Source organism: Salmo salar, chromosome 28, assembly GCF_965601325.2.
Source record: "Salmo salar chromosome 28, fSalSal1, whole genome shotgun sequence".
Classification (NCBI taxonomy): Eukaryota; Metazoa; Chordata; class Actinopteri; order Salmoniformes; family Salmonidae; genus Salmo; species Salmo salar.
This window is the reverse complement of record NC_138318.1, coordinates 22,928,140-22,953,456: the sequence shown is the minus strand read 5'-3', so window position 1 is coordinate 22,953,456 and position 25,317 is coordinate 22,928,140. Positions and strand designations below refer to the sequence as shown.

The 25,317-nt window shown below is 46.8% G+C and overlaps 1 protein-coding gene across 4 annotated transcripts in view; it reads right to left on the bottom strand.

The window, feature by feature from the left end:
• Positions 1-25,317, bottom strand: part of arfgef3 (ARFGEF family member 3) — a 47,561-nt gene that overhangs the window by 5,163 nt on the left and 17,081 nt on the right. For 2 of the 4 annotated variants that reach the window (XM_082970520.1, XM_082970518.1), the window contains exons 15-32: positions 25,189-25,296; positions 15,481-15,696; positions 14,917-15,027; positions 14,503-14,653; positions 14,004-14,291; positions 12,311-12,444; positions 12,039-12,184; positions 11,470-11,649; positions 11,251-11,392; positions 10,846-10,977; positions 10,573-10,673; positions 10,102-10,375; positions 9,762-9,938; positions 9,326-9,440; positions 9,130-9,232; positions 4,354-4,485; positions 3,891-4,021; positions 1,410-2,655 (exon numbers count right to left, since the gene is read on the bottom strand). In XM_082970520.1, the coding sequence (XP_082826646.1) occupies positions 1,410-2,655; positions 3,891-4,021; positions 4,354-4,485; positions 9,130-9,232; positions 9,326-9,440; positions 9,762-9,938; positions 10,102-10,375; positions 10,573-10,673; positions 10,846-10,977; positions 11,251-11,392; positions 11,470-11,649; positions 12,039-12,184; positions 12,311-12,444; positions 14,004-14,291; positions 14,503-14,653; positions 14,917-15,027; positions 15,481-15,696; positions 25,189-25,296 (3,887 nt within the window). Of the gene's footprint in view, positions 1-1,409; positions 2,656-3,890; positions 4,022-4,353; positions 4,486-9,129; positions 9,233-9,325; positions 9,441-9,761; positions 9,939-10,101; positions 10,376-10,572; positions 10,677-10,845; positions 10,978-11,250; positions 11,393-11,469; positions 11,650-12,038; positions 12,185-12,310; positions 12,445-14,003; positions 14,292-14,502; positions 14,654-14,916; positions 15,028-15,480; positions 15,697-25,188; positions 25,297-25,317 lie in introns of all 4 variants that reach the window. The other 2 variants (XM_014179940.3, XM_082970519.1) reach the window with 2 other exon arrangements.

Genomic DNA, 25,317 nt, shown 5'->3' with positions numbered 1-25,317 from the left:
CTCACCCACCTGTATCTGGCCATGTTTCCCCTGCGTGCGGTCCCACCCACCTGTATCTGGTCATGTTTCCCCTGCGTGCGGTCCCACCCACCTGTATCTGGTCATGTTTCCCCTGCGTGCGGTCCCACCCACCTGTATCTGGCCATGTTTCCCCTGCGTGCGGTCCTACCCACCTGTATCTGGCCATGTTTCCCCTGCGTGCGGTCCCACCCACCTGTATCTGGCCATGATTCCCCTGCGTGCGGTCCTACCCACCTGTATCTGGCCATGTTTCCCCTGCGTGCGGTCCTACCCACCTGTATCTGGCCATGTTTCCCCTGCGTGCGGTCCCACCCACCTGTATCTGGTCATGTTTCCCCTGCGTGCGGCCTCACCCACCTGTATCTGGCCATGTTTCCCCTGCGTGCGGCCTCACCCACCTGTATCTGGTCATGTTTCCCCTGCGTGCGGCCTCACCCACCTGTATCTGGCCATGTTTCCCCTGCGTGCGGTCCCACCCACCTGTATCTGGCCATGTTTCCCCTGCGTGCGGTCCCACCCACCTGTATCTGGCCATGTTTCCCCTGCGTGCGGTCCTACCCACCTGTATCTGGTCATGTTTCCCCTGCGTGCGGCCTCACCCACCTGTATCTGGTCATGTTTCCCCTGCGTGCGGCCTCACCCACCTGTATCTGGTCATGTTTCCCCTGCGTGCGGTCCCACCCACCTGTATCTGGCCATGTTTCCCCTGCGTGCGGTCCCACCCACCTGTATCTGGTCATGTTTCCCCTGCAGTCCTACCCACCTGTATCTGGTCATGTTTCCCCTGCAGTCCTACCCACCTGTATCTGGCCATGTTTCCCCTGCAGTCCTACCCACCTGTATCTGGTCATGTTTCCCCTGCAGTCCTACCCACCTGTATCTGGCCATGTTTCCCCTGCAGTCCTACCCACCTGTATCTGGTCATGTTTCCCCTGCAGTCCTACCCACCTGTATCTGGTCATGTTTCCCCTGCAGTCCTACCCACCTGTATCTGGTCATGTTTCCCCTGCAGTCCTACCCACCTGTATCTGGTCATGTTTCCCCTGCAGTCCTACCCACCTGTATCTGGCCATGTTTCCCCTGCAGTCCTACCCACCTGTATCTGGTCATGTTTCCCCTGCAGTCCTACCCACCTGTATCTGGTCATGTTTCCCCTGCAGTCCTACCCACCTGTATCTGGCCATGTTTCCCCTGCAGTCCTACCCACCTGTATCTGGCCATGTTTCCCCTGCAGTCCTACCCACCTGTATCTGGTCATGTTTCCCCTGCAGTCCTACCCACCTGTATCTGGTCATGTTTCCCCTGCAGTCCTACCCACCTGTATCTGGTCATGTTTCCCCTGCAGTCCTACCCACCTGTATCTGGTCATGTTTCCCCTGCAGTCCTACCTGTATCTGAGCCTCTGAGTCTCTAATGGAGACGCTGTGGGAGCTGGCTGTAGAACCGGAGCGGGGTCTGATCTTCTCCTGCCTCAGCACCTCTGGCCCGGCACTGAACGAGTGTCTCATGGGCCCCGGGTCCACCAGCTGCTGGGGCCTCTGTGGGTTGGAGGACTCTGGGCCCCTCATCGTCCCTGCCTCGCCCCTGTTCTCTCCCCCCTTGGTCTCCTTCACGAAGGTGGTATGGTTGTGCTGCTGCTTTCTCTTCTTGTACTCCATCATCAGCTTGGTGATGGTCTTGTCGGTGGCGATGGTGTATAGCTTGTTCCCAGCACTCTCCCACCACTCCTTCTTGCGGCCCGCTGGGTCTCTCCTCTCCCCTCTCAGGTGTGGCAGGCTGTCCATGCAGTAGCCAGCAGTAGGGCTGTGGGTGTCCTCTGACGGCGTCTCTGCCAGGTGGGAGTGCACGCTGTCATCTGAGGGTGTTCCCCGGCCGGACAGGCCTCCCGTGGAGGGAGTGGGAGTCTCGGGGGTGGAGGGGAAGAAGGGCAGGAAGAAGAGTGGGTCCCCCCGGAAGACGGGCACTGCCTCGTCCACCAGGTTCTCCTGGTCCAGGTGCATCTGGATGTAGTTGTTGCAGAGGTCCATGCAGAGCTTGTGCAGCCGCTTGACCAGCCAGGCCCAGTCTGCGCTGCTGACCGGCTGGATGCTGAGCGAAGGGATAGTGGCCCTCCACTGGCGCTTCTCCTTCCCCCGCGGGGGACTCACCTGAGCCGTCTCCTCGAAGATGTCCTCGTCCTCGGAGGAGCACTGCTGGGAGGAGTCGGAGCTGCCCTCGTCCTCCTCGTAAAGGATCTTCTTCACCAGCTCAGCAGTGATGCTCTCTTGGTTGGTGAGCGTGGCACACAGCAGGGCCTGGAAGTAGATGTTGAAGCTCATGGCAGACTGGCGGTACAGGTTGGCAGCGCCACACACCCCAGACACCTTCATCAGCAGGTACTTGAGGCCCGGGCGCGTATCAAAGTCTCGGGCTGTGCGGTAGGAGTCCAGCAGCAGGTCGAAGATGATGGCCAGGTTCTGCATGGAGATGTAGCGCAGGAAACCAGATGGTCTAGGATCAGATACTGGGGTGGTCTTCTCCTGGGTCTCAGCATCACCAGGGTGCTTAACAAACTCCTCCAGCAGAATGTCATACAGGTTCTGGAGCAACACTTGGTGAGAGAGTAAGCTAACCACTATAGTTCTGAAAGGAATCCTATAGATCAGATGGAGAAAAAGGTTATTGAAACCATTTATGTAAATAGATTCCTATTTTACAGATATTTGGTTTGTCTGTCAGAAACATGCAACAACGAAATGGGATTTAATCTTTAAAGTTTTATGACACACTGCTTTTAAAGCTACAATCCTTAGTTGCTACATCCATTTTTGGATTTATAAATGAATGATATGTACTCATTGATTGTTGAAGAATATAATGTCATGAGCTTAGTTCAACTGTCATACCCCATCAGAACCCAAAAAATATAAGCTTGGTTGTTTGTAAACAATAAAAATGTAAGCAAACAGTAGCCTCAAAACATGGTTAAAACTATAATTTTGATATCATTGATGGTCAGTCCTTGCATCCATAGCGCTTTTTATGAATTTGAGAGTGGTTACATTTCTCCAGCCCCATCCCTCAGCTGTTTACCGAAACAAAGGCGGAGTGACAGATTTGCTATTGTTTCAATTAAGGACTCTAGCTTTAAATCTCAGACATCAATTTCTCCATCCTTCTGGGCATCATATGAGGTTTCTGATAAGCAGCATTAAAGAAAAGGTCCTTAACTGAAAGTCAAAAGCAGATTTAATAAAACCACATTGTAATCCCAAAGAGCTTGATCAAAATAATAATACTGTATCAGAGGTCTCTGGGAATTTTCTTATTTTATAAAAGGGAAAGGATTTCATATCTACGCATGGTGGATAAGACAAAGTCTTCATCATCTGCACGGTAGCTTATGTCATCTGATAACAGATGTTGACATGACATAATATGGTCCATGACAATGAATGGAAAGGAAAGGAAAAATGTAAATAATGAACACAGACAGGTGGGTGTAAATGCTGCTCACAGTAAACCAGAATCATGGTATGGGTGTCATCGAAGTGCTCTTACCCAATTTTTCTGTTGTAAGTCCAGCACAAGATAGAGAAATCAGCACATAAGGAGATGGAATGAGTCTCAGAATATACTGCACATCGAAAACTACATTCTGAGAACGGGCTATGAACCCAGACATAAACTGTAACACACTTTATATAGATAGTGAATAGATTAGAATAGAGCAATGATTCAAAGTTGACGATGTACTGTACACGACAGGTTGAACACACATTATACAAACTTCACACAATGGGCCAGATTTCCAAAGTGTTTGCACTACTTGTAAATCTGGTCCACTGATAAAAGCCACCACACCAGCTATGTGATTAAACATTGCCAACCTTTTCTGAGTGTGACCATTGGATTGCTGGTCTGATGGGAGCTCTATGATGAGCACACAGGACTGGGCATGCTCAAAGCCTTCTTTGTTATTGGGGGTTTTAGGGGAGCACTGGGTGTCCAGCATAAACACCTAAAGACAGGAGGAAGATAGGAGACATGTTCAACAACTAGTCATACTGAACAACATACATGAATTATGAAATGTACTGTCTACATAGAAGATTTGAGACTTAATACAAAGAGGTTTGAAATGTTGTCTAATAACAGATAGATTGATGAATAGTAGTATTTGACACAGGTCGGACTGTGGACAGCCACACAGGTATACGTCATTTCACATCAACATGCATGTAGCCTAGGCCTAGATTCAATCCGGACCGCAGAAGAGCCGTGCAATAGGGCGATTGAAATTTAAAGGTGATTTCCGATTGAGTAAATGAGTGTGCGGTGGTGGAGGGTCACCTGCTGGGCCATGGCTCTGATTCTCCAGTACTCTGCCTCAGCAGAGGGGGAGTGGGACGGGGCGGCCACCTTAACCTCACAGGCGTCCCCAGAGAAGCTGTCTGAACCACTACGGAAACACGCCAGCAGGTTCTACACAAGACAGAGACACAGAAACACACACAGGTTCCGTGTGGCACTCTGGCATGCATGCTGAAGCTATACAGTCTGGAGCACAAGGATACATACAATGTGATCCAATCAACAGGATCTAGAACACACAGCAAACTGATCAACTGCAACTCTCGCAGACACACATGGAACATCATACAAACAGTTGAGACAGTGAAAGTATACATACACCTAGGATTATTTTTTATCTCTAAAGAAATAAATGAATGACAGTAATTCCAACATACATTACTGGAACTAAACATCTAAATTATAGTGGAAATTTACTTTTACTAGGGAATTAATGACCTGTTCTGAATGTAGATGACCCTTTCACAACAACTATGACTATTTTATAAAGCCCTTTTTTACAGTTGTCACAAAGTGCTTTAAAGCCCCAAAGAGCAAGCAATGCAGAGGAGGAAGCACAAAAAAAGCACAAGCCTGAGAAAGTTGGTCTTGTCCATACATTATGCCTGCGTGCATATAGGGTCTACCACTATACATTTTAAGACAGTCTGGAAAAACAATGCTGTTAGTGAAGACACAATGCATTCTTAAGTAGAGTAATCTCTTGCAAGGTCACTATATTTAAGGTCTGGTAGTAATGCATCATGAATTTAAGCCCTCTTTCTACTACAGTACAAGTAGAGACAAGCTTTTTATTTTCTCTCTAAAAGGCTGCAGCTTTAAGCTTTAAAGAAGATTATATTTGGTCCTCTCATATTGTGCTCATATTGTGACTGAGAAAAATACTTGTAGTGAGACGTATCCTTCTAAAAGCAGCCTACCTACTGTAGGAATGTAGTGGGGCTAGATGTAAACATGCATTAACCTGCTGCCACACACCACAGCCATAATCAAAATGGGTTAAAGGCCCAATGCAGCCATTTTTATCTCAATATCAAATCATATCTGTGAAACAAGTACAGTGCATTCGTAAAGTATTCAGACCCCTTGAGTTTTTCAACATTGTTACATTACAGCCTTATTCTAAAATGTATAAAATATATATTTCCTCAATCTACATACAATATCCCATAATGACAAGGTAAAAAAATGTTTTTTTTTTTTTTATAAAAAAAATAAATAACATATATACATATATACACACACACACACACACACACACACACAGCTCAAAAAAATAAAGGGAACACTTAAACACATCCTAGATCTGAATGAAAGAAATAATCTTATTAAATACTTTTTTCTTTACATAGTTGAATGTGCTGACATCAAAATCATCAATGGAAATCCAATTTATCAACCCATGGAGGTCTGGATTTGGAGTCACACTCAAAATTAAAGTGGAAAACCACACTACAGGCTGATCCAACTTTGATGTAATGTCCTTAAAACAAGTCAAAATGAGGCTCAGTAGTGTGTGGCCTCCACGTGCCTGTATGACCTCCATACAACGCCTGGGCATGCTCCTGATGTGGTGGCGGATGGTCTCCCGAGGGATCTCCTCCCAGAACTGGACTAAAGCATCCGCCAACTCCTGGACAGTCTGTGGTGCAACGTGGCGTTGGTGGATGGAGCGAGACATGATGTCCCAGATGTGCTCAATTGGATTCAGGTCTGGGGAACGGGCGGGCCAGTCCATAGCATCAATGCCTTCCTCTTGCAGGAACTGCTGACACACTCCAGCCACATGAGGTCTAGCATTGTCTTGCATTAGGAGGAACCCAGGGCCAACCGCACCAGCATATGGTCTCACAAGGGGTCTGAGGATCTCATCTCGGTACCTAATGGCAGTCAGGCTACCTCTGGCGAGCACATGAAGGGCTGTGCGGCCCCCCAAAGAAATGCCACCCCACACCATGACTGACCCACCGCCAAACCGGTCATGCTGGAGGATGTTGCAGGCAGCAGAACGTTCTCCACGGTGTCTCCAGACTCTGTCACGTGCTCAGTGTGAACCTGCTTTCATCTGTGAAGAGCACAGGGCGCCAGTGGCGAATTTGCCAATCTTGGTGTTCTATGGCAAATGCCAAACGTCCGGCACGGTGTTGGGCTGTAAGCACAACCCCCATGTGTGGACGTCGGGCCCTCATACCACCCTCATGGAGTCTGTTTCTGACCGTTTGAGCAGACACATGCACATTTGTGGCCTGCTGGAGGTCATTTTGCAGGGCTCTGGCAGTGCTTCTCCTGCTCCTCCTTGCACAAAGGCAGAGGTAGCTGTCCTGCTGCTGGGTTATTGCGCTCCTACAGCCTCCTCCACGTCTCCTGATGTACTGGCCTGTCTCCTGGTAGCGCCTCCATGCTCTGGACACTACACTGACAGACACAGCAAACCTTCTTGCCACAGCTCACATTGATGTGCCATCCTGGATGAGCTGCACTACCTGAGCCACTTGTGTGGGTTGTAGACTCCGTCTCATGCTACCACTAGAGTGAAAGCACCGCCAGCATTCAAAAGTGACCAAAACATCAGCCAGGAAGCATAGGAACTGAGAAGTGGTCTGTGGTCCCCACCTGCAGAACCACTCCTTTATTGGGGGTGTCTTGCGAATTGCCTATAATTTCCACCTGTTGTCTATTCCATTTGCACAACAGCATGTGAAATGTATTGTCAATCAGTGTTGCTTCCTAAGTGGACAGTTTGATTTCACAGAAGTGTGATTGACTTGGAGTTACATTGTGTTGTTTAAGTGTTCCCTTTATTTTTTTGAGCAGTATACATTTAGATGGAGTATTTGTCTTCTGTTTTGACTTCTAGAGCCAATTCGACCTTTAAACAGAAAATATATGTCATTGGACTAAGGAGTAACGTTATGCTCCTTTAGTCCAATATTGGGCTAGTTAGCTAGGTAGTGTTCTACTACAGGGAGTACAGCTATGACCGGAAGTTACTTTTCGTAGCAGGTTAGTAGCATTTTCAGCAGCATTTTCAGTAACCCTAACCCTTTTCCTAACCTGCCACGTGAATTATCCTAACCTGCTACGAAAAAGTCAATTCCGGTCGTACAGTGAGGGAAAAAAGTATTTGATCCCCTGCTGATTTTGTACGCTTGCCCACTGACAAAGAAATGATCAGTCTATACTTTTAATGGTAGGTTTATTTGAACAGTGAGAGACAATAACAAAAATCCAGAAAAACACATGTCAAAAATGTTATAAATTGATTTGCATTTTAATGAGGGAAAGAAGTATTTGACCCCCTCTCAATCAGAAAGATTTCTGGCTCCCAGGTGTCTTTTATACAGGTAACGAGCTGAGATTAGGAGCACACTCTTAAAGGGAGTGTTCCTAATCTCAGCTTGTTACCTGTATAAAAAGACACCTGTCCACAGAAGCAATCAATCAATCAGATTCCAAACTCACCACCATGGCCAAGACCAAAGAGCTCTCCAAGGATGTCAGGGACAAGATTGTAGACCTACACAAGGCTGGAATGGGCTACAAGACCATCGCCAAGCAGCTTGGTGAGAAGGTGACAACAATTGGTGCAATTATTCGCAAATGGAAGAAACACAAAATAACTGTCAATCTCCCTCGGCCTGGGGCTCCATACAAGATCTCACCTTGTGGAGTTGCAATGATCATGAGAACAGTGAGGAATCAGCCCAGAACTACACGGGAGGATCTTGTCAATGATCTCAAGGCAGCTGGGACCATAGTCACCAAGAAAACAATTGGTAACACACTACGCCGTGAAGGACTGAAATCCTGCAGCGCCCGCAAGGTCCCCCTGCTCAAGAAAGCACATATACATGCCTGTCTGAAGTTTGCCAATGAACATCTGAATGATTCAGAGGACAACTGGGTGAAAGTGTTGTGGTCAGATGAGACCAAAATGGAGCTCTTTGGCATCAACTCAATTCGCCGTGTTTGGAGGAGGAGGAATGCTGCCTATGACCCCAAGAACACCATCCCCACCATCAAACATGGAGGTGGAAACATTACGCTTTTGGGGTGTTTTTCTGCTAAGGGGACAGGACAACTTCACCGCATCAAAGGGACGATGGACGGGGCCATGTACCGTCAAATCTTGGGTGAGAACCTCCTTCCCTCAGCCAGGGCATTGAAAATGGGTCGTGGATGGGTATTCCAGCATGACAATGACCCAAAACACATGGCCAAGGCAACAAAGGAGTGGCTCAAGAAGAAGCACATTACGGTCCTGGAGTGGCCTAGCCAGTCTCCAGACCTTAATCCCATAGAAAATCTGTGGAGGGAGCTGAAGGTTTGAGTTGCCAAACATCAGCCTCGAAACCTTAATGACTTGGAGAAGATCTGCAAAGAGGAGTGGGACAAAATCCCTCCTGAGATGTGTGCAAACCTGGTGGCCAACTACAAGAAACGTCTGACCTCTGTGATTGCCAACAAGGGTTTTGCCACCAAGTACTAAGTCATGTTTTCCAGAGGGGTCAAATATTTATTTCCCTCATTAAAATGCAAATCAATTTATAACATTTATGACATGCGTTTTTCTGGATTTTTGTTGTTGTTATTCTGTCTCTCACTGTTCAAATAAACCTACCATTACAATTATAGACTGATCATTTCTTTGTCATTGGGCAAACGTATAAAATCAACAGGGGATCAAATACTTTTTTCCCCTCACTGTAGCTGCACTACCTCTAGTCAGAACCATGGCAATGCCCAGGTATTTACCTTGACAGGCTCCAGGGTGGCAGAGAAGGCATCCTGCAGGGCACAGCATGCCAGACGCCACATCTCCTCAGTGAAGACTGGCCCTACCGTCACCAACACGTACCTGCCACAGGAAGAGACAAACACCTGTCACCTACAGCTCAGTCATACACATTCTGTGTGTGTGTGAGCGTGCACAGAGCAAGTGCATGGTCACCTGATGCAAGAGCAGCCCACTCTAGAGATCGTCTCAGCAGGTTCAGCCACACAGGCCACCAGCAGCTTGAAGAGGTCCTTTAGCATCAGGTTGATCAGATGCTCATAGCCAATATCTACAGGAGCACAGAGATATGAAGGATATGGACAGAGGGACAACCAGGATCTGGGGCCGTCTGTATTCAGGCATCTCAGAATAGGAGTCAGGATCAAGTTATTCTTGCCCATGTAAAAATGTTCAATGTGATCTAAAAGGCAAAACTGATCCTAAATCAGCACTCCTACTCTGAGACCCTGGATACACACAGCCCTTGGGCTACATAAGTTTCACAAAGACCTATTTTGTCTAACTGCCTAAGTGCACTTCCATCTCTGCTGACAGCTTAGTGTACACGATGTTTGACCGCCACTCTGGGGTCATTCCATGGCCACTGTACCTGAGTGGATGAAGCTTTGAATGTGCTCCACTACCAACTCACAGCACAACCCAATGGCGTGCTTGAAGTTGGCTGCGGCTATGTCCCAGTACGCATGGTCGCCATGGCTACGCTGGAGCCAAAGTGACATCACAGGAAGAAGAAGCTGGATCACAGAGAATATGGCAAAGCCCGGTCCTATGGAGGTGGAAAAAAATAACCAACGATTGGTTTTCATGTCGGCTACATTCATAATGACTATGTTTATCTTATAAAATTATCACCCAGACCATGTAAACCAAACTCTAGTGGAGCGTGTTGAATCTGATCTGTCCTTTGGTGTTATGGTATCACTTCTAACCTGGCAAGTTGGTGAGCGCTCTGAGAAGTTCAAACAGCAGTTCCAGGGTGGGGGGCTGGTGCTGCCGGGGGCAGTTCGATACCGCTGCAGTCAGCTGCTCCAGCAGCAGGATCCAAACCTGGATCAGGCCTGTGTCATCGTCAAACTCAGCCAGGACACAGTCCATGCCATCCTCACTGCTGACAGACTTCTCTTGGGCCCTCATGGGCAGGCTGGCCAGCCGGGCTCCCAGGAACACTGGCTTGGAAGGCATCTTGTAGATTTTGGCAAGCAGCTGCAGAAGAAAACCTCATCATACAGTGTGGATACACTAAACGTAGATGGGAAAGGTCTTCCTTTAGCGGGGTTGTGTGACCCTTTATTTTTCTATTTTAATAGACTTTTCTGGAAGCCTGTCTGATAAGAGGACTCATTTTCGTGTGACACCCATTGAAAATAGCTAAGGTCGCCCATGGGCCAGTGTTTTCCTACCTGGGAGCACTTCCTCAGGTAGTCCAGAGCAGGGAGGCACAGGTCTGTAGAACTGTAGCCAGTGGCATTGACACAGTCCCCAATCTCCTTATAGTCCACTTCTCCTGGGAACAAGGCCAACACACTCACTGATGGCAATCAGAGTCATCACTTCCATTATTTATTACCAAATAACATGAACATTCAATGTCTCTACCTAAAAATGTTAAGATCATGACAATAGTATTACACATCCGCAGAAGAAAAAATAAATGGTGTAATCATCTCATTTACCTGACTTACCTAAACCTTTGACAAACTTCATAAGGCACATGATGTAGTCAGTTGCTGCGTTGGCGAAGACCTGAATGTTGTCGGTGTTGATAAACGCTTCAAAGACATCAAACACAGGCGCCTGAGACTTCCCTGCATTACATAAGGAGCAGAATAGAAGCTCAATAAAAAAACAGTGATATACAGGAATCTCCTTAAAGAGAGGAGACGAGGCTCTGTGCCAACATACAGGATCTCCTGCTGAGACTCTCCCTCATAAGCCATCATTACAGACAACCCAAAGAAACAGAATGTATGTGAATACAATAGAAATACTGTAGCCGTGCAGTACCTTAGGGAATACAATAACACATAGAAACAATGAGATGTAACAAACTCAAAGACTAGGCTGCCTGTCATACATACCCATGGAATATTCTCCTATCAGGTAGTCTTTCATGTCTGGTTTGTTCCCATGCACAGTCCTCAGGGCACTGAATAGAGGTCTCCAGCCAGACTGGATCTGAGGGGAACACATCTCTACCAGCTCCCCTATGGACGTGACCACCTGAGGGACAAACAATAGGACGTTTTAACTACCGGGTCAACTAATTATAAGAGTTGTGTGTGTGTGGGACAACTCACCTGGTCCTGCACGTCCTCGTCACACAGCTCCAGCTGCATGATGTGCTCGAAGGGTCTGAAGAGCGCCTCGTTAAAGTGGAAGTGGGGAAGCTCTGCCCAGCTGGTTAGCACCTCCATCAGAACATCATGGATGAAGGACACAGCCTTCTGGGATACATGGCGCTCTTTGTGGCAGGCAGCCTAGGAGGAGACAGAGAGAAACAGTAACGAGAACAATGCCCAATGGGCAAAAACTGGTTGAATCAACGTTGTTCCCATGTCATTTCAGCAAAAGAATTATATATCTAATGACATTGAATCAACTTGGAAAACTAAGGGAATTTCGTATTTTCTCACCAAACTAAATCCAATGGCCACGTGAAATGTTTGTTGATTTCATGTTAGTTCACAACACAGCCAAACGTAAATCAAAACTAGACGTTGAACTGATGTCTGTGCCCAGTGGGTATAGGCCTAAAATAACCTGCAGGAAGGGTGAACCTATTAGGCTATACCATATTAGTGATCGTGGAGGAGAGGACATCAGCAAAGGAGGCTACACAGTTGAGACGCATTCCCTGTGCTCATACCTCCACCAGGTGCGGTGCCACTATGCTCCAGGCCCTCATCATGTGCAGCAGGGGTCTGGTCTTATTCCTCACGATCCGCAGCATGGCCTCCCCCAGCCGGAACAGATGCAGAGCGCTACGCCTGTCCATGGTGGACTTGGCCTCTCCTAAAAGGCACACAGGCAACATTGATGACTTTTGGGACTGTTCTGTTGGTTCCATTGTACTGGGCACATTTCACCCAGGGTTTTGATCTAGGTCTGTTGGAGATAAGCATGTGCTGTGTTTGGTACCTGGCATGGCTAAGGAGTAGTCTCCTGTCTCAGTGACTGAGTCAAAGAGCTGGGACTGAGATGCTCTCCTCAGCTGGTGCAGGAAACCCACCAGGCTAACCATGTTCAGTTTACTGACAGAGTCCTCAAATAACCTGCAAAAAAGGTCATACAGTGGAATCCAAATTATTGCCACTATATTCTTCAAACAGCAGAAAGGGGTCACCACAAGCCAATTAGAAAGCTGTGGGACTAGTAGGACAGTGAAACATCTGCCAGATAAGTGTTTTTATTATTTTCTCTAAAATCGGGCTAGTGCTTATGTAGTTATGTAAGCACTGCAGGCAGGGCCGGATTAATGCAGGGGCTCAAGCCCGTAGGGGGCCCAAGAGTCCCCCAAAAAAGATAAAATAGTTTATTTTTATCCAACCACAGAAGCCCACTCTGAATGTTCAAAATACACCAGAGAGCATAATTTAGCCACAGAGGGCCAATAGTAAAAATAAATAACTGGGGACTAAGTTTTATCACAGGCACATACAGGTAACATCCAAAACAAACAAAACACTTAAAATGTCTTAAAAGGGTGTTGGGCCACCACGAGCTGCCAGAACAGCTTCAAAGTACCTTGGCATAGATTCTACAAGTGGACCTAAACCATGGCAGGAAAATGCACCCCACACATAACATACTGTATACTTTGTATTCCTCATTTACTCAAGTGTTTCCTTTATTTTGGAAGTTACAGGTATGCCTACAGTCAGGAAGGTCGCAATTTGTGCTGCATGCGGTGCCAAATATAGGACAGTTTGTTGCATTGTGGCCACAGACATATAATCCATAGAAGGGTTTTGGAACATCTAACCCTGGCAATTTGACTGTTAAACTCATGGGTACACTAGCAATGGCTGCCAGACCTGACTTGAATGGGAACTGCCATCTATGGATTATATTTCTATGGTTGGTTGCGGCTGTCAGTTTGCCTTTTGCAAATTTCAAAATACAATTGCGGGAAAAACACAGTTTGAAAAGCAAATGCCTACCACTGAAAAGAGAAGACTAATCTTTCTGTAGAACCAATAGAAGAAAAAAAAATTCTCAACAACTCCCAGTTTTCAGCAGCACTCTTTTTCAGAGTAGTTTATCGTGAGATATGCTATTGCCCCGACGAGCCCATCACCGGTGAGTATCCTACAGCTTCATCTTCTTCATTAGGTGAGACACTGGAAAGTGTACTTAGTCACTTACTGTAGCCTATAATATACATTTTATATTTCCTCAGAATATTGTACAAATCTGTGTGTCGCTTCATGATGATTTCTTAATCTGGCCCTGACTGCAGGCTATAGCTTATCCATGTGTAATTGGCCTATGTCCAGAAGAGAAAGTGCTGCATGACCATGTGACTCTTAAATTTGTACAATCAAGAGTACCAAATCACATACTGGCCTGGGTCAAATTACAGTGAAATACTTGCATGTACTTGAGCTGTGCTTGGTCCACACTGCCACCAGGTGGCCATTTAACATGGGCTGCTGTTTCTTTCACTGACTTAAATTACAACTTTTGTATTTCAGCCTAGGTCAGTCAACAATAACTATATTGTTTGTTTCATATTGCTATTCAGGCATGAAAGTCAATGAAAAAGACAGTGAGAGGAGAATATGAAACTTAGTATGCTATTCAGACAGTCCTGTAGACTATAATGCGGTACCTGTCTGCCTGTGTAGATAGGGTGCAGACGGCCTTGGATGCGCTGGTCCCAGTCATCAGGCTACGGTCCAGGCCTTTCCCCCCCCTACCCTCCCTTAGCAGCTCCTGGATGGACTGGGGCTGGATGACCGGCTGGCTGCTGAGGGCCAGATCTCTGTCCGGACTAGGCTCGCCGCACAAATCCAGCCCCAGGTCTACAGCCTGCTGGGCCTGGGTGATGGTCATGGTGGCCTGGGAGCTGCCGTCGCTGAAGTGGCTGTGCTCCAGAGAGCTGACATATTCGCTTACCCTGGGTAGACAGAGACAGGTACGCTACTGTATTGTTCAGTGTGTCGTAACAGATGAGTGTTCACATTATAGATGAGTGTTAGTAACCTGTGGCTGCAACTGTACCGAGAATCCAATGTAATATGCTGTCATGCCTTTTTCTCAGTGGTTATGGAGAGGGTTTTGACATTGATCTCTGCATCGCCTGCCCTGCCACAGCTTGGCTGTATTACCTGAAGACGTGGGGCCAGCAGTCCTGGTTGTGGCTGCCCATCTCCAGGCCCACGTTGAGGATGGCCTCCATGCAGAGCACATGAGCCGTGTGCAGCCGCACCCCCTGAGGACGTCCCATCTGCTCCAGCTTCTGCTCCACACGCTGCTTGACTGGGAACACACACACACCCAACAGACACAGGATCAGATCCCAGCACTCTAGCTAGCACAGTATCAAAAACTAAAATGTGACCATGTAACTATGGGATCTTTTCTGAAATGGAGGGATTCTTTATCCTCTGTGTGTCTTGCACAGTAATGACAAATGAAAGGTCATCTTTGGTGTATACACTAGTTTTATAGTACAGTATGTGTGTTTGAAAAAGGCAATTGAATCCCTGTGTACAGTATGTTATGTGGGGTGCTGTAAGTACCTTGTGTGATGGCATCTCCAGACTCTCCCACCTCCTTCTCCTCCTTCTCCTCCTGCACACATGAGGCTGCCGCCATCTGGGCCAGAGCCCAGGCACAATTGGCAGCCACACCTAGAGAATGCATGAATATTCATATTCATTAGAGCTGATGGTAATCAAAGACAAGGTGGGCTGAGAGGGCCTACAGCACCGGTCACAGAGCGCCAAGCCAATACTTTATCATCATATGGTCCTGATTCATATATGTTTTCAGGGACATTTCAATAGCTACACAAATAGACCTATGAAGTATTCAGATTTTGTCCAAAATCTAGGCAAAACCTTTGCTTGAGTTTGATTCTCTCAAAATGTGATGTTTTTGTACTTGTGTCTTTGTGGACACACATCTAAACCAGACCTGGGATCAAATCGTTTTGGTTTTCTTTCAAATACTTTGAGCCTTTGACCCAGCCAGCCTCTGATCTAAACACACTAGCTAATGGGTTAACTAAATGCTTCCTGTTGAAGATTATAGCCAGTCAGGCAGGCCTTATCCACGGTCACCATGGTGTTGGATCCTGTTACCTAGAGCACAACTGAGTCCGGCTGCCTTGCGTAGTCCATCCAGGCTGAGACAGATGGTGTCTCTCTCCCTCTGGCTCTGCTCCTTCAGCCCCTCAGACCCCAGCATGAAGGCCAGGCCCTTGGAGCTGCCCGCCATGCGCCCCGTCAGGGGAGTGGACAGGGTGTCCATCAGGTTCTTCCAGCAGCCCATCAAGATGTAGCGAGCAAACACGATGCCTGAAATAATATGAATGAAGGTTGAGTGAGTGAGTGAGCCAGACGCTTATCTGTGCATTGACCAAGACAATATGTATGAAACAGGATAAAATGGGGGTTGGGTCAGACCCTTAAAGCTAGAATCTGCAGCTGAAAGGGTCACCCTGCCTCTGTTTTGGTAAAAAAAAAAAAAGATGGGCCTGTAGAAATGTAACCATTCTCAAATTCATAGACAGAGCTAGGATGCAAGGACTGGCCATCCACAATATAAAATAATTATAGTTTAAGCATGCTTTGAGGCTACACAGTATTTATTTACACCAACATTATTAACAAACATTGGAGTAAAAAAATACATATTTTGTGTTCTGATGGGGTGACCGTTGAAGTAAGCTCATTTATGAGTTATAGTCTTCAATAATCAATGGGTGTACAGTGCATTCTAAAACAAGATCCCTTGTCTTTTTCCACATTTCATTACAGCCTTATACTAAAATGTATTAAAATACATTTTTTTAAATCAATCTACACACAATAACCCATAATGGCAAAGCAAAAACAGGTTTCTTTTTTTTGTTACAAATTTATTACATATAAAAACAAAAATAACTTATTTACATAGGTATTCAGACCCTTTGCTATGAGACTAAAAATTGAGCTCTGGTGCACCCTGTTTCTTTTGATCCTCCTTGAGATATTTCTACAACTTGGAGTCCATCTGTGGTAAATTAAATTGATTGGACATGATTTGGAAAGGCACACACACACCTGTCTATTTAAGGTCCCACAGTTGACAGTGCATGTCAGGACAAAAACCAAGTCACGAGGTCGAAGGAATTGTCTGTAGAGCTCAGAGACAAGCACAGATCTGGGGAAGGGTACCACAAAATGTTGGCAGCATTGAAGGTCCCCAAGAACACAGTGGCCTCCATCATTCTTAAATGGGAGAAGATTGGAACCACCAAGGCTCTTCCTAGAGCTGTCTGCCCGGCCAAACTGAGCAATCAGGGGAGAAAAGCCTTGGTCAGGAAGGTGACCGAGAACCCGATGGTCACTCTGACAGAGCTCCTCTGGAGATGGGAGAACCTTCCAGAAGGATAACCATCTCTGCAGCACTCCACCAATCAGGCCTTTATGGTAGAGTGGCCAGACGGAAGCAACTCAGTAAAAGGCACATGACAGCCCACTTGGAGTTTGCCAAAAGACACCTAAAGGACTCAGACCATGAGAAACAAGATTCTCTGGTCTGATGAAACCGAGATTGAACTCTTGGCCTGAATGTCAAATGTGACGTCTGGAGGAAACCTGGCACCATCCCTATAGTGAAGCATGGTGGTGGCAGCATCATGCTGTGGGGATATTTTCAGAGGCAGGGAAAGATGAATGGCGCAAAGTCCAGAGAGATCCTTGATGAAAACCTGCTCCAGAGCGCTCAGGACCTCAGACTGGGACAAAGGTTCACCTAAGCACACAGCAAAGACGACACAGGAGTGGCTTTGGGATAAGTCTCAATGTTCGAGTGGCCAAGCCAAAGCCCGGATTTGAACCCGATCTAACCTCTCTGGAGAGACCAGAAAATAGCTGTGCAGTGACACTCTCCATGCAACATGACAAAGCTTGAGAGGATCTGCAGAGAAGAATGGGAGAAACTTCCCAAATACAGGTCTGCCAAGCTCGTAGCGTCATACCCAACAAGACTCAAGGCGGTAATCATTGCCAAAGGTGCTACAACTAACTACTGAGTAAGTCCCTGGATGGGAGACCAGATGCTGCTGGAAGTGGTGTTGGAGGGACAGTAGGAAGCACTCTTTCCTCTGGTCTAAAAAATATCCCAATGCCCCAGGCCAGTGATTGGGGACACTGCCCTGTGTAGGGTGCCGTCTTTCGGATGGGACGTTAAACGGGTGTCCTGACTCTCCGAGGTCATTAAAGATCCCATTGCACTTATCGTAAGAGTAGGGGTGTTAACCCCGGTGTCCTGGCTAAATTCCCAATCTGGCCCTCATACCATCACGGCCACCTAATCATCCCCAGTTTACAATTGGCTCATTCATCCCCCTCCTCTCCCCTGAAACTATTCCCCAGGTCGTTGCTGTAAATGAGAATGTGTTCTCAGTCAACTTACCTGGTAAAATAACGGTAAAATAAAAAAGTAAAGGGTCTGAATACTTATGTAAATGTGATATTTCAGGTTAAGTTTTTATAGATTTGCAAAAATGTTTTTGCTTTGTCATTATGGGGTATTGTGTGTAGATTCAATACATTTTAGAATAAGGCTGTAACGTAACAATGTGGAAAAAGTCTAGGGGTCTGAATACAATGTACAGTACCAGTCAAAAGTTTGGACACCAATACTCATTCAAGGGTTTTTCTTTATTTTTACTATTTTCTACATTTTAGAATAACAAACTATGAAATAACACATATGGAATCATGTAGTAACCCAACACAGGTGTGAGGGTTGACGAGGATAAGGCTGGAGATCACTCTATCATGCTGATTGAGTTCGAATAACAGACCGGAAGCTTCAAACTGAGGGTGGTGCTTGGAATCATTGCTCTTCCTCTGTCAATCATGGTTACCTGCAAGGAAACACGTGCCGTCATCATTGCTTTGCACAAAAAGGGCTTCACAGGCAAGGATATTGCTGCCAGTAAGATTGCACCTAAATCAACCATTTATCGGATCATCAAGAACTTCAAGGAGAGCGGTTCAATTGTTGTGAAGGCGGCTTCAGGGCGCCCAAGAAAGTCCAGCAAGTGCCAGGACTGTCTCCTAAATTTGATTCAGCTGCGGGATCGGGGCACCACCAGTACAGAGCTTGCTCAGGAATGGCAGCAGGCAGGTGTGAGTGCATCTGCACACACAGTGCGGCGAAGACTTTTGGAGGATGGCCTGGTGTCAAGAAGGGCAGCAAAGAAGCCACTTCTTTCCAGGAAAAACAACAGGGACAGACTGATATTCTGCAAAAGGTACAGGGATTGGACTGCTGAGGACTGGGGTAAAGTCATTTTCTCTGATGAATCCCCTTTCCGATTGTTTGGGGCATCGGGAAAAAAGCTTGTCCGGAGAAGACAAGGTGAGCGCTACCATCAGTCCTGTGTCATGCCAACAGTAAAGCATCCTGAGACCATTCATGTGTGGGGTTGCTTCTCAGCCAAGGGAGTGGGCTCACTCACAATTTTGCCTAAGAACACAGCCATGAATAAAGAATGGTACCAACACGTCCTCCGAGATCAACTTCTCCCAACCATCCAGGAACAGTTTGGTGACGAACAATGCCTTTTCCAGCATGATGGAGCACCTTGCCATAAGTCAAAAGTGATAACTAAGTGGCTCGGGGAACAAAACATCGATATTTTGGGTCCATGGCCAGGAAACTCCCCAGACCTTAATCCCATTGAGAACTTGTGGTCAAGCCTCAAGAGGCGGGTGGACAAACAAAAACCCACAAATTCTGACAAACTCCAAACACTGATAATGCAAGAATGGGCTGCCATCAGTCAGGATGTGGCCCAGAAGGTAATTGACCGTATGCCAGGGCAGATTGCAGAGGTCTTGAAAAAGAAGGGTCAACACTGCTAATATTGACTCTCTGCATCAACTTCATGTAATTGTCAATAAAAGCCTTTGACACTTATGAAATGCTTGTAATTATACTTCAGTATTCCATAGTAACTGTAATAGGATGTCCCTTGGGGTTATCCGTACCTATGTATGACATGCGTGGGTTAGGTTAATAAACAGGCTGGAACTAGAACCTCGTTGTCGCCGCTCCTTATTTTAGATCATACTACATGGAGTCAGAAGTGGGTTTAAAATTCACATAAACGTGAATGACGTACCAAGTAAATCATACATTCAGGCTGTTTCAAAGCAGGGAGGGCAGTGTTGGAGGTAAAACGCATATCATTATTTTGCTAGCTGACGAGCAAGGACTAAGTTACTGCTAAGCAACATGTTGCAAGAGGAAGAAGCTGGCGGGATTTCAGGGTTTGCGACTCCAAGTTCAACGGGCTCTGGAGCAAACACGGACAGGCCAGTGGCTAGTGCTGACGGATTTCGCATTAGTCCCCCGGAGAATTTTGTTTGTATGGACATTCAAAACTGGCCGAAATGGATCAGGCGCTTCGAAAGGTACAGGGTAGCATCAGGCTTAAACGTGAAAGATGAGGCATTTCAAGTTAATACACTGATCTACTCTATGGGTGATGAAGCCGAGGATATATTAAATGCTTCAACATTAACTGAGGAAGAGAAACTTAACCACAGTGCTGTTAAAGACTGTTTTGAAACGCATTTTGTAGGGAGACACAAGATTATATTTTAGAGAGCTAGGTTTAACATGCGCAAACAGGAGCAGGGTGAAACCACCGACAGTTTTATCACAGCTGTTAACAAACTAGCAGAACATTGTCAGTTTGGCGTGCTCAGGGAAGAGCTGATCTGAGATCAGATTGTAGTGGGAATAAGAAATATATCACTTTCTGAAAAGTTACAGTTGGATTCCCAGCTTACCTTGTCCAAAGCTGTAAACCAGGTTAGGCAGAGTGAGACAGTAAAAAGACAGCAGACGACGATACTGCGCGATAGCAGCTCCTTGCAGAGCGAAGAGAGTGAGGAAATAAATGCATTTTCATACCGAGCTAAAAAAAACGAGGGGAACACAGAACAGAAACAGACGTGGAGAAAACAATCACAGACAGCACCAGTAGCTAGTTCAAGTGTTTGTCGCAAATCCCCTTTCCACAGATGGAAAGATTGCTCAGCAAAGGATGCGGAATGCAGGAAATGTCACAGGAGAGGACACTTTTCAGCTGTCTGTCGATTAAAGCAAATGCATGAGGTCTCAGAGGAGGTACAGCATGTTTGCCGTTGCTGGGGCTGCCAGCAATTGAAGCATTGCAACTCATTGAGAGAGTGAGCGAACTGGAGGACCCAGGTGAGGTTTTCAAAAAGAAATTCCCAAAAGTGTTTTCGGTCTAGGAAGGATAGAAGGTGACTACAAAATCTGCCTAAAAGAGGATGCTGTCCCCTATGCCCTTACCACCCCCCGCCGTGTGCCTATCCCTTTATTGGCCAGAGTAAAGGAAGAGTTGGGGAGGATGGAAGAAATTGGGGCGGTGTCTAAAATAGAGAGTCCCACAGACTGGTGTGCAGGGATGGTAGTGGTCCCAAAAGCCAATGGGGACATAAGGATCTGTGTGGACATGACTAACTTGAATGAGGCACTGCAGAGAGAGACACATCTTACCATCAGTGGAGCAGTCACTGGCTCAGTTGGATGGCTCACAAGTCTTCACAAAGCTGGATGCCCGCTCAGGTTTCTGTCAGATACCGCTGTCATCAGCGAGTAGGGCGCTCACAACGTTTAGAACACCGTTTGGCCGTTACTGTTTTGCCATTTGGAATCGCTTCCGGTCCTGAGCATTTCCAAAGACGCATGTCCCAGCTGTTGGAGGGGCTGAGTGGCGTCATAGTCCACGTGGACGATGTGCTCGTGTGCGGAAGGGACAGAGCAGAACATGATGTAAGGTTCACAGCAGTTCTGACCCGACTCCAGGAGACTGGCCTGACACTCAATGAAAAATGCACTTTTGCACAATCAGAGTTCTTGTTCTTGGGACACAAAATCAGTGCAGCTGGAATAGAGCCGGACCCGGAGAAGATCAGCGCCATCACAGATATACCCAGACCCCAGAATGTGGCTGAAGTCAGGACCTTCTTAGGCATGGCCACATATGTGGGTATGTTCCTCCCACAGTTCTCAGATACAACCAAACCTCAGAGACTTACTAGCCAAAGAGAATAACTGGTCATGGGGTCACATGCAACAGGTAGCGTTTGCCAAAATCAAAGGAGACCTGGCCTCACAGAGTGCTGGCCCAGTACCGTCCCCACGCTAAGACAAAGGTATCAGCAGATGCATCATCCTTTGGGCTAGGGGTGGTCCTCACACAGATGCAGGACAACATGGAGTGGCGTCCAATAGCATACATCTCCCGAAGCTTATCCGATACAGAGCAAAGGTATGCTCAAGTGGAGAAGGAGGCGTTGGCTATCACATGGGCATGTGAAAGGCTCAGCCAATACCTTATTGGCCTGCAGTTTACAGCAGAGACTGACCACAAACCACTGTTGGCTCTGTTAGGGACAAAAGCACTGGACGACTTGCCTCCCAGAGTTCTGCTCTTCCGCCTCAGATTACTGAGGTTCACCTACAAGATGGTGTATGTGCCAGGGAAGGCACTGATCACAGCAGATGCACTCTCCAGGGCCCCAATTAAACGTCCATTATCAGAGGAGGAGCAACGTCTAGAGGTTGAGGTACAGGTACTCATAAATGCAATAAGGGACAGCCTACCTGCATCTCAGACCAAACTGCAGCAGATTGCAGAAGAGCAACAACGAGACCACATCTGCCGACAGATAGTGCAGCAGTGCAAAAGGGGATGGCCCAGGCAGGAGGAACTGCCTCAGCTGCTGAAGCCCTATTGGGTGCACCAAAGTGACTTCCACTGTAATGGAGACCTTCTCATGAAAGGACAACGGATAGTTATCCCAGAGACTCTACAACCAGAAATGCTAGTCAGAGTGCATGATGGACACATGGGGATAACCAAATGCAGACTGAGGGCTCAACAGTCAGTATGGTGGCTTGGTCTGAGTACTCAGATTGCCAAGCTGGTGGCCCAGTGTGAGGTCTGTACAAAATGTCAACCTTGTCGTCCGGAGCCAATGATGGCAACAGAGCTGCCAAAACGGCCAATGGATTAAAGTCAATTTTTTCCAGGCAAGGGGTCGCTGAAGTCCTGGTTACAGATAACGCCCCCCAGTTCTCTGCAAGCTCCTTTTCTGCTTTTGCTGCAGAATATGACTTCACACATGTGACCAGTAGCCCCTACCATGCACAGAGTAATGGTGAGGCAGAGAGAGCTGTGAAAACAATCAAGGGACTGCTGAAAAAGAACAAGGATCCATACAGGGCTCGCTTCGCTTACAGAGTTACACCACTGCATCATGGTTCGTCGCCTCCCGAGCTCCTGATGGGCAGGAGGCTGCGTTCCCCATTTCCTGTCTCGTAGGCTCAGCTTAAACCCGATGGCCTAACAGGAAGGCCTTCGCTGAGAGGGACAAACGGCTGAAACAAACGCAAACTAGAGACTTTAATCGGAGACACCGTCCTAAGGAGAGGCCAGAGCTGACCGAAGGTCAACGTGTGTGGATTACAAACTCAAAGACACCAGCAATAGTGCTGTGGAAAGCGGATGCCCCACGCTCCTATGTGGTGGACACAGGCTCAGAAGAGGTACGAAGGAACAAAACACACTTCAGAGCTCTTCCAGATCTGTGTCTTCTGATCCCTCCTGTCTCAGCCTCCAGTATTTATGCTGCAGTAGTTTATGTGTCGGGGGGCTAGGGTCAGTCTGTTACATCTGGAGTATTTCTCGTCTTATCCGGTGTCCTGTGTGAATTTAAATATGCTCTCTCTAATTCTCTCTTTCTGTCTTTCTCTCGGAGGACCTGAGCCCTAGGACCATGCCTCAGGACTACCTGGTATGATGACTTCTTGCTGTCCCCAGTCCACCTGGACGTGCTGCTGCTCCAGTTTCAACTGTTCTGCCTGCGGCTATGGAACCCTGACCTGTTCACCGGACGTGCTTGTTGCACCCTCGACAACTATTATGATTATTATTATTGACCATGCTGGTCATTTATGAACATTTTAACATCTTGACCATGTTCTGTTATAATATCCACCCTGCACAGCCAGAAGAGGACTGGCCACCCCTCATAGCCTGGTTCCTCTCTAGGTTTCTTCCTAGGTTTTTGGCCTTTCTAGGGAGTTTTTCCTAGGGAGTTTTTCCTAGCCACCGTGCTTCTTTCACATGCTTTGCTTGCTGTTTGGGGTTTTAGGCTGGGTTTCTGTACAGCACTTTGAGATATCAGCTGATGTACGAAGGGCTATATAAAAATAAATGTGATTTGATCTACCAGCCACACAGACTGAGGCCACAGAAAATGCACAAAGAGGGTGAAGGAGAGAGAATGCTCACAGAGCCACAAGCGTGCCCAAAAAGGGATGCGAAGCCACCAGAGTGGCTGAAAGACTATGTTACGTGAAGTGAAAACATACTGTTGGGGACCATAACCAGCAAAAAGAGACTGTACCTAAGTTAATGTTCATACTGTGTGATTTAATGCTTTCATACTGTTTCAGGATGTGAAGTAGCATGTTAGAGAATAATACTGGTTTCCTAATTGCATTTCAGTTATGCTTCAGTGGTTATGCATGTTGAGTTGTTGTTCATGGGAGAGGGGAAGATGTAGTAGGTTGTCCCTTGGGGTTATCCGTACCTATGTATGACATGCGTGGGTTAGGTTAATAAACAGGCTGGAGCTAGAACCTCGTTGTCGCCGCTCCTCATTTTAGATCATACTACAGTAACATCTGACACTGAAGCAGCAAACTTTGTGAAAATGTATTTTGTGTCATTCTCAATTTTTGGCCACGACTGCATATCATTAATATAAAGTTAAAATGGGGTTGAGTCAGACCCTTAAAACGGCATACAGTACATCCACGTGTGTATTGACAAAGACCCCATGCCTTTAAAAGCACCAATGGGAGTTAAGTCAGAACCTACACTACATCTATCTGGGTTTTGACTCAGCAGCTCTGTAATGTGCTGTGGCCTTATTTGCTGAGAGGCAGTAAACAACAGTCCCGTTAGACACCTTGAGAGATTTAAGCGCTATAAAAGGCACTCTGTGTGACAATAACATTTCATACAGGGAAATAAGTAGAACTGACAATGGCCCCTTTTTTCTCCGTTCCATGTTAATATAGTCGTCCCTGTTGATTATGTGTACATAGCTAGCTTATTACATGAAAGCTTCAAAAGCCTAATGGGCAACTCAGCAGCGGTTGCCATGGTAATGAGGTTGCTCGAGTGCTCGATGGTGCATCTTTTGTTCTCAGTGGTAATAAAAAAAAAAGAGGTAGGCAGATGCTGGCAGCTATCCATTCTCCTGTGAGGGACACAAGGAGAACAATATATTTCTCTCTCCATGTAGAGTACAGCATCTAGGCCAGCGTTTCCCAAACTTGCTCCTCGTGACACCAAGGGGTGCACATTTTGGTTTTTGCCCTAACACTCCACAGCCGTTTCAAATGATCAAAGTTTGATGATTAGTTGATTATTTGAATCAGCTGTGTAGTGCAACCCTTGGAATCCCGAGGACCCGAGTTTGGGAAACCCTGATCTAGGCACATGTATGCAACCCCAAAGACCAGGGTTCAGTCCCTGTCTCCACCCTTCCCACTGTGTCTCCTCCTAATCTATATTCCCCGATGTTTGAATAAAGCAAAAAAATACACACTACAATATGCCTAAATATTGAAGCAAAATATAGTCAAAAACTGCCTTGGCTAAGCGACTCAGAAAGGACAGCTGGGGGTACCTGGTGGTGTCAGTACCTGGTGGTGTCAGTACCTGGGGGTGTCAGTACCTGCCATGAGGGTGTCACTGCCACTCTTGTCACAGCTGAAGGGGGACTGTGTGTTGGCCTTACGGATCAGCTGACCTCCGATGGCACTACTGCCCAGCCCATCGATGTCTGACCAGATAGAGAGAGGAA